The sequence below is a fragment of the Pongo abelii genome, chromosome 10, assembly GCF_028885655.2.
Source record: "Pongo abelii isolate AG06213 chromosome 10, NHGRI_mPonAbe1-v2.0_pri, whole genome shotgun sequence".
Taxonomy (NCBI): domain Eukaryota; kingdom Metazoa; phylum Chordata; class Mammalia; order Primates; family Hominidae; genus Pongo; species Pongo abelii.
Window position 1 is genome coordinate 99578268 of NC_071995.2, and position 13218 is coordinate 99591485.

The following is a 13218-nucleotide window of genomic DNA, read 5'->3' on the forward strand; positions in this document are numbered from 1 at the left end:
TTGGAAGAAGTCTTATTCTTGTTCGGACTTGCCAAGTCAGCAAAGTCAGTATGTGTGGAACAGAGCACATTGGGATCATAAAACCTATGTTGGCACTGGATGACTTTGGGCAGGTTACTTCACTTCTCTGAGCCTGAGTTTTTCACGTTTATAAAATGATATTAACTTCTACTCTGTATGGTTTATGTGAGGTTTAGTGCCCTGTATGTAGCTGATGTGCACAAATAGTATCTATTAATAATTATTGCATTTAATATTTAGGATACCCTTATGCAAAGACATAAGGGTATCCTTCTATTCTTTCCATTGTGCTTCTGAATTTGTTATCCATCTGTAAGTCTCTCCTTTCTTCTGTCCTCTAGCAACTAGTCCACTAACTCTGTTCTATCTGCCAAGTAGTCATTTTCTCCATTTATATTCTCTATACAGGCATTGGCTCTACTTCCCACACAGTCACCTAATTTAAAACCTAAGGGTCCAGGTGTGGTGGCACACACCTGTAGTCCCAGATACTTGGGAGTCTGAGGCTGTGGGATCACTTGAGTCAAGGCGTTCAAGCCTAGCTTGGGCAACATAGTGAGGCCCCATCTCTAAAAATGTAAATAAAAAAACCCTAAGGGTCATTTTGGATGTTTTGCTTGCTCATCTAGTCAGTCTCTCAAATTCTGCAGGTGCAGATGAATATTTCTAAAAGTCCATATATTACTCTTCATTCCCACCGCCATTGACTTAGCTGAGCTCCCATCACCTCTTGCCTAAACATCAGTTTATCTTCCTGCCTCCTTTGTGACCCCTTCCGAACTCTCTTCTATTCATCTCCTGAGTAGCAAATCTGATTATTGTCACTTGGTGGCTACCATTGAGTGATCACAATAAGGTTAAAAGCATTAGCTTAATTACAGCCCTTTATAAACTGTCCTCGCCCATCGCTTCCCTCCCACCACTCTTTGCTCCATTCATATTGAGCTCATCGTTTCCAAACATATGTTATGCTCACGTGGGTTTATGTGCTTTTGCATATAGTGGTCCTTCTGGAAGATCCTTTTCCTTTATTGTTCACCAAGGTGAGGTCTACTCAGTCCTCAAAACTCAGTCCACATTTTTGCCTTTTGCCCACTTTTGCCTTTTGCCATTTGCCTTTTGTCAAATGATCTCTTTTCTGCTTTTCCATTGGGATCCTATGGCCCCATCACCCTGTGCTGTAATCTATGATGTAGGTGTCTAGCTCCCTACCTGGGTGGTATTTGAAGGCAAGGATGACTCATTCAATTCTGTATTTCCAGCACCAAGCACATAGTAGATGGAGTGAATGAACAAATGAATCTCCACATGCGTGTATGAGGATTGGAGTAGGGAGAAAGGAAATCACGAAGAAAAGAAGCATAGAAAAACCAGGTCTGCCTAAAGTTTCAGACACAGCCTTGGGATGAAAACATTTGCTCAAACAATGGGGGTGGGATGGACAATAAGGGCTTAAAAGAAAGCAGTGATAAAAGGAACTATAGAATCTCAAGGTTTTATGGGATATTAAATGCCATCAAGTCCAACCACTCATCAGATACTTAAACTTCTGCTTTCTGGTCAGCCAGTCTATGTTTGAACATCTCTGGAGATAGTAAACTCCCTGGCCCATCTGTGGGCAACTGTGACTGTTACAAAGTTCTTCCTTAAAATAAGCTATAATCTCTATCTCTTTAGCTTTCACTCTTTGATTGGAGTTCTGCCCCCTGGATGGATAAAAAAATAATCTACAGAGCAAAAAGGCAAAGCATGTGAGAAATATTCTGAAATATAGGCAAAAGGGCTTAGCACTTAGCAGCTATTTGGAAATTCAGAGTTGAGGAGAATGAGGTTCTGACACTTAAGGGCTAGGGAAAATTGTTGGAGGTAAAAGAAGACTAGAAATCGAGAGGAGATACAGGTGTAGTGAGGAAGCTGACTTTTTAAAATTGATTCTGTATTATAACTCAACAGTAGATTTCTTAGGTGTTGGTGTCTTAAAGGCCTTTGGAACTGATGCAAAGCAGCTGAAGAGAGTGGTAATGCTAGAGAATCCAGTGTGGGAGTCAGCATGACCTTAGCGAGGGGAGTGTATGGAATTTCCCAGGAGGAGATGTAAAGGGTGAAGAGAAGAGCACCTGTGGCAGTTCCTTTGAAAATCTGCATTAATAGAATGGGGGAGACCTGAGGAGAATGAAAAAGAAGAATTAGAGAAGTAGAAGGAGATGAAGAGAGGGTGGTATCAAAGGCACCAAGAATGAGATTCCACAAGGAGGGCTGTGCTTCAGCTTCTGATGATCAATCAGAGATGAGAATCAATTTTGGATATTTAGAAGTTTCAGTAATCTCCATGACAGCAGTCTCCATGGAGTGGTGGTTCTCAAACGTGCGTCAGGATCATCTGGAGGGCTTTTAAAAACACGGATCACTGGGCCCATCCCCAGTGTGTCTGATTTGGTAGGTCTGAGGTGGGGCTCGATAATTTGCACTTCCATCAAGATCCTAAGTGACACCTGTGCTGATGTTACTGATCCTGGACCACATGTTGAGAATCATCACTACAGAGTGGAGGATAATGGAAACCAAATTACAGCCAGTGGAGGAAGGATGAGGGCTGGATGAATCAGAGGCAATGAGGGTTCACTGCTACTTTGATAAGTTTCATGGTAGAGGAAGGAGAAAGAGGGGACAGGATTTAAAACAGGAGCCAAGAGGAGGAAGGCAGAGGAGACTATGACCTTGTGACCCATCACATGTTCTCCATGTGTGCAGAGGAGAGGCTTTGAGTGAATAAGAGCTTGAGAAATAAACCCTTCTTTCTTTTTTTTTTTTTTTTTTTTTGAGACAGATTCTCTCTCTGTCGCCCAGGCTGGAGTGCAGAGGTGTGATCTCGGCTCACTGCAAGCTCTGCCTCCCGGGTTCATGCCATTCTCCTGCCTCAGCCTCCCAAGTAGCTGGGACTATAGGCACCCGCCACCATGCCCAGCTAATTTTTTTTTTTTAGTAGAGGCGGGATTTCACTGTGTTACCCAGGATGGTCTCGATCTCCTGACCTCGTGATCCACCCGCCTTGGCCTCCCAAAGTTCTGGGATTACAGGTGTGAGCCACCACACCCGGCCAAGAAATCCTTCTTTTTAAAGCCAAAGGAATGGCTTACAAAACACTAGTCTTTGGCCTGAAGACATTGATGCTACTTCTAGCGCACACATCTCAACTGCATTGGAAGGTACTGGAAGACTCTGGGCCAAGCTAAAGGAAAAAGAAATCCCAACGAAGGTATTCAGATTCAGAATGGCCTCTCAAAATAGGCTTCATTGCATACCACATAGAATTAAGTCTTTGATATCACTGGGATGTGTGACTTTCTGAAGCCCAATGTATGGTGTACATTTTAAAATCCACGTTGTCAGAAAATGTTGCATCTACATTAACTCTTCATTTCGGAACGGACTGATTTAGATGATGGAGAGCGTCTTTTTCTTTGTAGCCAGCTCTGATATTCTAAATTGAAGGCCACATATACAACTTGCCGTCTAGTAGTACATCAATAATGAAACACTGACCTCCAATATCCTAAAATTCCCATCGTACGAAATATCGATATTTAAGTTAGCTTGTAGTTTCATTTATATAAGTGATATTGAATTTTATTAATCCATGAAAGCATCTCTGAAACAAACCTATTTCCTAAGAATAAATGAATTAATATCTCTAAGGTTTCTGAGCAGGCAGAGAAATAAAGCACTTTTTCATAATATCTTTATTTTAAAAAATCACTTGACTCTCATAAAGCATACTCATGTAGTTGAGACATGTATTTTTGGAGTTAATGCTCTTTTTATCCATGTACTTGGTCTATTAAATGCTGCTTTCTTTCTTATCTTTGGACAGGCTTATAGCCATTATAAATTGCCTATCCAATAAAAAGGAGGAATTTATCATCTTTTGGCTGCCCTCTTTTTTTGCCTTCACAAAATATTGCAAATATAGTCTGTGGAAGATATGATTACAAAGTAACAGATCTGATTATTATGGGTGGCTTGTAGGTGGAGTCTCATTACTACTCCTTCCCTCCACCCGCCATATGCATTCTGCCTGACTTGATCCTGGGTGAGGCTTGACAGTGTGAATGCTGGACCATATTGTATTATACATTCAGTGCAGTCACAACTTATCAGATGAGCATACAGGCAAAAGGACAAAATGGCTTGTGTATTTTCATCCTCGTTTTAAAAAACTAATACATGTAAATGTTCCAAAGCCTTTGGAGTCTTCTATAAGGTATTTAGGCTATGCTCCAAATAGTACCCCTGTGACCTAAAAGAATAATGTTAGCTTTCTAAGATCTCTAAATCCTATCCAGGTAGAGGCTTGTAAATCCGGAGACTTGGCTCTAAGAAAATGAAAAACAAATCCATCCCTCCTGCTGTCTATTATCACTCCAAGAGGGTGTCATTTACTGCAATGTAGAGCTGTGTGCTATTGAAAGGAAGGAAGGAAGGAAGGAAAGGGAGGGAGGGAGAGAGGAAGGAAGGAAGGGAGAAAAGAAAAGAAAAGAAAGCTCATCTGTAGGTTCCCTCTAGGCATATCATCGCTGATAATGTAATCTGTTAGAAACATGATGCTATTATTACAATATTCTTTACTGGGGAAAAGTAGGTGTCTTCAAAGTAGGCCTGCTTCATTTAATTCAGTCTGATTAGGTTATCATTAGTGTACATTTCCTCCTGGGTTATTAGTGGCTCAAGGGAAATGGCCTTTATTTTACTTCCTCAGTCTATGCCCACAGCATGCAGGTTGGCACTCTGTACGTTGTAGGCAGTTTATAAAGGTCTCCTGACAGGTTAGCATGTTGGGAGCAAGATCCTTTGCACATATGTGGCCTTTTCCTTTATCATCACCTCTCCTAAGTTGGATAGGATTATCTCCCCTTTAGAGCTGAGGGAACTGAGGGTCAAAGAGATCAAATAGAACCTTCCCAAGACCAAACTTGGGAAGCCATCGCAGAGCTGGCAAGTCTGTACCCATTTGCTTATACTGTATCGTCAGCTCTTCCCAGGTACCTGGAATCTCACCTATCATGAATCAGCATGAAGGAAACCTGAACTTACCATCAGAACAACTTTCTATAAAAATAACTTACCTTGTAGTCCAGATATTAACTTGACGAGTTAAGGCCAGAAATGCCCAAGTGTCTGATCAATTTTCCCTTTATTGATTTGCCTGTGTAGTCTGTAAGAGGGCTTTTGCTCAGTAAATAGCAAAAATGGAACAAAGTGACAACATACCCAACCAAAATCAATGCTAAATCATTAAGCCAATGTTTTCTCTTTTCTATTCCCTATTGGTGGAGGCTTCATTAAGTAAAGTCTATACTAAAGTCCACTCCTATACTGAAGAAACAAATGGGGTGCTTTCTGGTTAGTTGGTTTCCAGACTTTAACATATCTAAGTAAATTTCAGGGTTAACTATTTAGGGTTGTTTATTAGGTGGGAACACAGACATCAGTCTACAAGGGAGATTCACAGATTTTGAACTTCTATTGGGAAAAGAGCAATCTATGTAGAAGTTCATCATTATTGTCACCATAATTTTCTTCATCCTAGAAACTATCACTCAATCGAGCCCTTTGTGCATCCAAGGCATTGTGTAAGCACTTGATATCCATGATCATGTTTAATCCTTACCATTGCCTTATTCTATGGATTCTGTTGGCTCATAGAGGTTTAATTACTTGCCCAGCAAGGTCTATAAAACTGGAATGTGAATCATCAGCTTCCAGCTGACTCCAAAGTCCATCATTGTATACTAAAGGTTATCTAACGTTGTATACTAAAGGTTATCATTAATTCAAGTTTGAATTAATCACATAAGTGACATAATCAAGATATTATCACCCAAATCACCAACAACATGTAGTATCTAAAGAATATCTGGCTGATCATCATTTTAGAGATGAGAGCACTAAGGTTAGGTGAGGATAAAGGACTTGTCCCAGGCCACACTGATGTATGACCACAGAATCAAGAGTCCAACTTGAGTCTTACACTTTCCAGCCTAGTGGCTTTTGCACTATATGCTTCTGTCTTGCATGATTGAAGGGGGCCCTAAGTGAAGTCTGAGTGTGGCAAAGTTTGGAGACAGGAATGTGTTTGTGGAAGAGCAGACTAGGGGAGCACTCACTTATTATCCTGCTGCAGAGAGATAGACTCTTGTTCCCAGAGCCACTTAACTGGGAGGTGAGAACAGCATGTGGAATGCAGCCTTAACAGTGGGAGCCTGGCTAGCTGTTGCCAGGTCTTGAGGAGAGGATCAGACCAAGAGTGTTTTAAGAGGTGTATTCATTTCCTATTGCTGTCATAACCCATTGCCACAAATTTAACAGCATAAGACAACACAAATGTATTAGCTCACAATTCTGTAAGTCAGAGGTCCAGGGAGAGGAGGCTCAACTGGTTTGTCTGTTCAGGGTTTCCCAAGGCTGCAGTCAAGATGTTGGTCACCCTGGGCTTTTATCTGGAGGCTCTGGGGAAAATCTGCTTCTGGGTTCATTTAGGTTGCTGGCACAATTCAGTTCATGTAATCATAGGACTGAGATCTCCATTTGTTTATTGGCTGAAAGTCTTTCTCAGCTTCTAGAGGCTGCCTGCATTCCTTGCCTCCTAGCTCTTTTCATCTTCAAAGCCAGCAATGGTGGGTCAAGTGCTTCTCAAACTTTGAATCTCTCTGATTCTCCTTCTGCCACATCCCTCCTGCCAGAGAAAGTTCTACTTTTAAAGGTCTCATGTGGTTAACTTGAGCCCATCTGAGTAATTCAGGATGCTCCCCCTATCTTAAGGTCTGTAACCTTCCTTACATCTCCAAAGTCCCTTTTGCCATGTAACATAACATATTCACAGGTTCTGGGGGTTAGGGTGTGTACATCTTTGTGGGGGCAACTCTGGTAACCAGAGGAAGACACAAACTGCTGACCATGTTTGAGTGTTTGGTTTAGTCGTAGTGAAGTGCACACAGCATGCACAGCCATGTGTAATGGAACCTGGACAACATGCTTTGTCCACCTGCTTCTGCTCAGGCTCCTCAGTGAAGGTCGGTTCACACCCTCCAACCCCCATGCGCAACCAGTGTCTCGGGGATTTTATTTATTTATTTATGACACAAAGTCTTACTCTATTGCCCAGGATGAAGTACAATGGTGCGATCTCGGCTCACTGCAACCTCTGCCTCCCAGGTTCAAGTGATTCTCCTGCCTCAACCTCCTAAGTAGCTGGGATTACAGGCACACACCACTATGCCTGGCTAATATTTGTATTTTTAGTAGAGATGGGGTTTCACCATGTTGGCCAGGCTGGTCTCACGCCTGTAATCCCAGCACTTTGGGAGGCCGAGGCAGGCAGATCACGGGGATTTTATTTTTAAGATGTTCTTTTGAATGTCTTTCTTCCACCATAGTTTTTAAAAAAGCCCAGTTCCTTTGCTTTCCATCACTTTTATGTTAGTCCTGTGTGGTCCTTAGGAAATTATTAATAATGCTTGCTATCTGTCTGGCAGCTTCTCCAAAGCATTTCATACTCACCATGTTTCATGAGCCCACTAACCACTCTGTAAGGTCAGTAAGATGATAATGATGATAATTGTTACTATTACCTCTATTTTATAACCTTGGAAAAGAAGGCTCTGAACGGTAAATAACTTGTGGAAGGTCATATAGCTGAGGCGCAAGAGAGCCACACCAGTTACAAATCTCAGCTTCCTTTTACCATGCCAAGCAGCATCCTCTTGCCTCCTTCTCGCTTCCTCTTTTTCCCATATTTCAATTAATTAATCATTTTAATTACCCTGTTCTACTCTCTTTTCATCATCTCCACATTTCAATTAAATTGTGGTGCCACAGGCTGGCTGCTGAAAGCTGCCATTTCACTCCTATAGAGTAGTTATGCCTGATTTTTTTTTTTTACAGCTTTATTTGTTTTTAATCCATGCTGAGCACTGTACCCAGCTGGATTCAATTCATAGTCATTGCACCCAGAGCCCAGATTCTGTGGGAATGTGAATTTTACAAAGTGTGATCTGATTAGTCCTGCAGACTGGAGATGTGTGGGAGGTAAAAGCTCTATAATAAAAAACCTTTGGGCCAATGGCCTTTTTCTTGAATGAGTTTTAAGGCAATCAAATGAAATAAAGCCAAGAGCCATGGGGAAGGCCACCAACTTAGCTGAGGAAGTCTAATTTATGAGTCCATATAAGGACTAAATCATTGAACATAGACTAGTGATAGATGCTGGTGAAACACAATTAACTTTGAATTAAAAAGCAAAAAACAGAAATGTTAAGAGGCAAGCTGGTTGCTCAATTTTTTTATTTTTGGAAAAAAGAGAAAAACAGTAATAATAGCCAGCATTTCCTGTATAGCAGACAGTTCTAAAGACTTTATATATGTATTAATAAGTTCGTCATCACAACTCTACGAATTGGGTATCATTATCATGCCCATTTTATAGATAAGGAAACTGAGGCTCAGCGAAGTTAAATCACTTGCCCAAGGTTGTGCTGTTAATATTAACAGAGCCAGGATTTGAATTTAGGCATTCCAGCCCCATAGTTCATGTTGTCAACCACTGTGTCATGCTGCTTCTCTAAAGCCCATCATCTCACTATATTTTAAGTATATTTCTTTTGGGGCGGAGGGTTCCCTTTGGGAGGAGGGTCCTAGAGCCACTGTGAGATTCTTTTCAGTTTGACCCTTTGGGAGTTCTGAAGGACAGCCACCACCAAGCAGAGTTGGGATCATGGTGAGGCTGGAACAATGCTGAGAATAAAGGAGATAGTGAAAGAGAAGTTTACCATTATTTTTTAGTTTGGAATTGATTGGATACATAAATAATATTATCTTCAGCTGAGAGTTTCACTGTGATGGTTAATTTTATATGTTCAACCTGGCTGGGCTAAAGGATACCCAGATAGCTGGTAAAATATTATTTTTGGGTGTATCTGTGATAATGTTTCCAAAAGAGATTAGCATTCAAATCAATAGACTTAGTAAAGAAGCTGATCCTCCCCAGTACAGGTGGGTACCATCCAACCCATTGAGTGGAACTAGAAGATGGAGGAATAGTGAATTTGCTGCTGCTTGAGCTGGGACATCTCTCTTCTTCTGCCCTTAGACATCAGTGCTCCTGGTTCTCTGGCCTTCAGACTTGGACCAGGATTTGCACTGTTGGCTCATAAGATTCTGGAGGGCAAGAAGTCCCGCAATCTGCAGTTTTTAAGAAGGAGGCCTAGGAAACCTGATGGTGTAAGTCCCATTTCCAGTCTAAAGGCCTGAGAACTAGGAAGGCCAATGTCTAAGGGCAGGAGAAGATGGATGTTCCATCTCAAGCAGACAGCAAATTCACCCTGCCTCCACTTTTTTGTCCTATTCAGGTCCTCAATGGATTAGATGGTGCCCACCTGTGTTGGTGAGGACCAACTTCTTTACTAAGTCTACAAACTCAAACACTAATCTCTTCAGGTAACAACCTCACAGACGCACCCCAAAATAATGTTTACCAGCTATCTGGACATCCCTTAACTTAGCCAAGTTGACACAGAAAATTAGCCATAACATTCACTGAAAAGAATACATTGCCATGTAAATATATTGTTTAAATTAGGAAAAAAATAAACCATGACCAAATTCCATGTGTTTTCAGTTAATAAATTTAGAAGGTATTTTTTCCACTAGTATAGACACTTGAGGTAGTGCTATCATTTTAAAGTTTGGTGTGGTTTTTGCTCCTTCTAGTGTTTTTCTGTGAACAGTGATTGGGAACTGTTCACTTGGAAGCCAGATGTTTTCATCAGCAGAAGTCAGTGGAACCGAGGGACCAGGGAGATAGCCAGAGAGAAAACTGTGGCTGAAAACCACTTTTAGGAGACTGTTGTTTTCATTGACTTGGCTTCATTAGAGTGACACGTGTGTGTCACGACGCCCTAGCACCATAAGAACCATGGAGCCAGCTTAAAAAGAGATCAATGAAAGCCAAAAATCCTGCTGCCTGCTGAGAGGCTGCTCAGGGGAGGTGGGAGAGGCAGGAAGCAAATCATGGCATGGAGCTCTCTGTGCACAACTCCCAGGGTGTGCTGCCAGCAACCCCTGCCCAAAGTTAATTACAGCTAGAGCTCTTCTCTGACCTCAGATGTTTTCCAAACACAAAATGAATTTTTTAGAACCTACAGAATGTAAGTTAAGGTCTCTGCTGCTTGCTTAAGGGACTGTTGGAATCCTTTTCAGAGCTTTCCAGCCTTGTTAGGACTGCTTGGTCATTTATTATTGGCATGTGGGTGGACATCTAACTCACAGCTGCTATTTTACAAACAGTAATAATATTGAGGCCACTTGGTGAAATCAAAACAACACTAGAGTTCTGGCTGTCTTCTTTCCATCTATAAAACAAGGATATCCTGAGTGCAGTGAGAGGGCCTGGAATGTGTGGTATGATAGTTGTGGCTCTGCAGAGACTTCCCTCCTGTGTTTCAGGGCAATGCTGACATGCTGTACCCTTTGGTCTTGCCTTCCATGTACCACAGGATCGATAAACAAATAAGCAGGTTTCGGAGATGGTTACCTAAGAAGCCAATGAGGCTGGACAAGGAGACACTGCCAGACCTGGAGGAGAATGACTGCTACACTGCCCCTTTCAGCCAGCAAAGGATCCATCAGTGAGTGTTCCATTTTAAAGCCCTGTCTCACTAAGGATGTGCAGCTGTGGTAGAGCCTCACCCTGCACACCTTTGATTCCTCGGCATGAGGAAGGAACAGCATAGTGCCCTTCTCCCCTAAAAGTCTTGTGAGTGTTCATATCCCTTTTATTTCAGTCAGGGGGAGATAACTGCTGTAACCAACAATCCCTGCATCTCAGTGGCTTAAGATGATACAATGCTTGCTCATGTGTGTGTTGGGTAAATGATCTTCTCCACAGAAAGGCAGTGACCCAGGCTCTGTCATTCTCATTGCTCTGCCAACCCCCTGTGCACGGAGCCCCCTGCAGGCTCATCTGCATCTAGCCAGCAGACAAGAGGAGTGGCCTACACCTTTTCCTATTGAAAAGAGGGTTTTTTGTTTTCTGGTTTTTGTTTTATCTTGGTTCACTTCTCAGTTCCCCTTTCTTCAGCAATTCACTGGGTTGCCTTAGGAAAAGCCACATCACCTGGCAGCCCACTTGCTGACTCATCTGTCAGACTGTCTCAGAACGGTTATTTGTCACTTTTGACATGTGGGGAGGAAAAACAAGTTGGCTAAGTAACTGAGCCTGTGAGGAACTGCAAAAATGAAAGAGAATTTACCCTGAAGCTTCTGAGATGACAAGAAATGATGGCTGGATGCAGGGCAGGGCAGGCAGGAGGACAGAAAAGCCTGCTGCGTGCTGGAGACTGTAAACAATAGGAGAAACACAGCCTCTCAGTGGAGGTAGAGATCAGGTCATCCCCACCTCCCTTGCAACAAGATCAGGAATTCCAGGCCCTCCTGCTCCAGCAGTAGTGACAGCCTCCATAAAAATGACTTACCTGGAGGGAAGAAAGGGGTGATGGATTAAAAAAAAAAAAAAAAGGTTGCTGATTTTGTGAGAAAGTAAACCAGGCTGAGTGCGGTGGCTCACATCTGTAATCCCTGCACTTTGGGAGGCAGAAGCAGGCAGATCATGAGGTCAAGAGTTTGAGACCAGCCTGACCAACATGGTGAAACCCCATCTCTACTAAAAATACAAAAATTAGCTGGGCATGGTGGTGCACACCTGTAATCCCAGCTACTCAGGAGGCTGAGGCAGGAGAATCATTTGAACCTGGGAGGCGGAGGTTGCAGTGAGCCAAGATTGTGCCATTGCACTCCAGCCTGGGTGACAGAGCAAGACTCCGTCTCAGAAAAAAAAAAAAAGAAAAACCAAAAACGAAGGTAAACCAAATGGCAGTTTTCAAGAAGTTGCAGGGAGTGCCAGGTGGGGACATATTTCAGCAACAGAAAAACAGTTAAAGTCTGTGGAGCCTGCAGGGCAAAGGGGAAAGGAAAAATCAAAGAATAGATGTTCTGAATCAAAAATGTGTAATAGTAAGAGCAGTCTAATGCAGGAGAAGCAACTCTGTAAGCCTCTAAAATAGCCGAGCTGATCCCCACAGGTCAGATTGAAGCCAACCCAGCTGCAGTATGTGAACATTTGAAAGGGTCATTGAAGCAAACATGAAATTCACAGACCGGCCTCAAAATCTTAGTTTGATCCTCGAGAGAAAGTGGGAACTGGAAGGGACATAATGTTAATTCAGAGATCAGGGTGTTTTCTTAAGAGAAAAAGACAGAAAAAAGCTGATACGTTCCCACTTTTAATTTAAACCTCTACCATGTCTCTCTTGTTCATCTTGGAAGTTTTTTAGACAACGAGTTGTTTCCCTAATTCTTCTGGAATGATGTCTGGTTTACAGGCAGGTTTTCCTTGTGCTTCTACCTGTTTGTGATAGAGTTCCTAGCACAGTGCAGAAGGGTATCACAAATTTTGGATGATGGATGGATGGATACATTGATAGGTTCCTGGGTGGGTGGATGGATGGATGGATGGATGGATGGATGGATGGATACGTGGATAGGTCACTGGATGGATGGATGGATGGATGGATGGATGGATACATGGATAAGTCACTGGATAGATGAGTGGATACATGGATACATCACCAGATGGATGGATGGGTGGATGGATGGATGGATGGATGGATATATGGATGGATGGATGGATGGATGGATGGATGAATAGATGGGTGGATACTGTATATGGATAGGTCACTGAATGGATGGTTGGGTATATACATGGATAGGTCACCAGATGGATGGATGGATGGGTGGATGGATGGATGGATGGATGCATGGATGGATGGATGGATGGATAGATGGATACTGGGTATAGGAGTGGTTGTGTAGGTGTATAAATGAATAGAGGAATAAATGAAGTACGCAGTATGCACTCTGGGATTTTATTTCACTTCAAAGGGAGAATATATGGGATATAGGTAAATGGAAGAAAAAAATGATGAATGAATATATGGATAGATGGATGGATAAATTAGTGAAGTATGTGATGTGTGCTCTGGTATTTTGTTTCACTTCAAAGGGTTATAGGTGTATGGAAGAGGAGGGTTTCCCACCTCCTCTCTTCATGTTGTTTATATTCCACAATGTTCTTGCTTTAGAACA

At 42.2% G+C, this 13218-nt stretch overlaps 1 protein-coding gene across 9 annotated transcripts in view; it reads left to right on the plus strand.

Moving 5' to 3' along the window:
- Positions 1-13218, plus strand: part of ANO4 (anoctamin 4) — a 430350-nt gene that overhangs the window by 271256 nt on the left and 145876 nt on the right. For all 9 annotated transcript variants that reach the window (XM_054527543.2, XM_054527542.2, XM_054527546.2 and 6 more), the window contains one exon: positions 10572-10703. In XM_054527543.2, coding sequence (XP_054383518.1) covers positions 10572-10703 — 132 coding nt within the window. The remainder of the gene's footprint in view (positions 1-10571; positions 10704-13218) is intronic.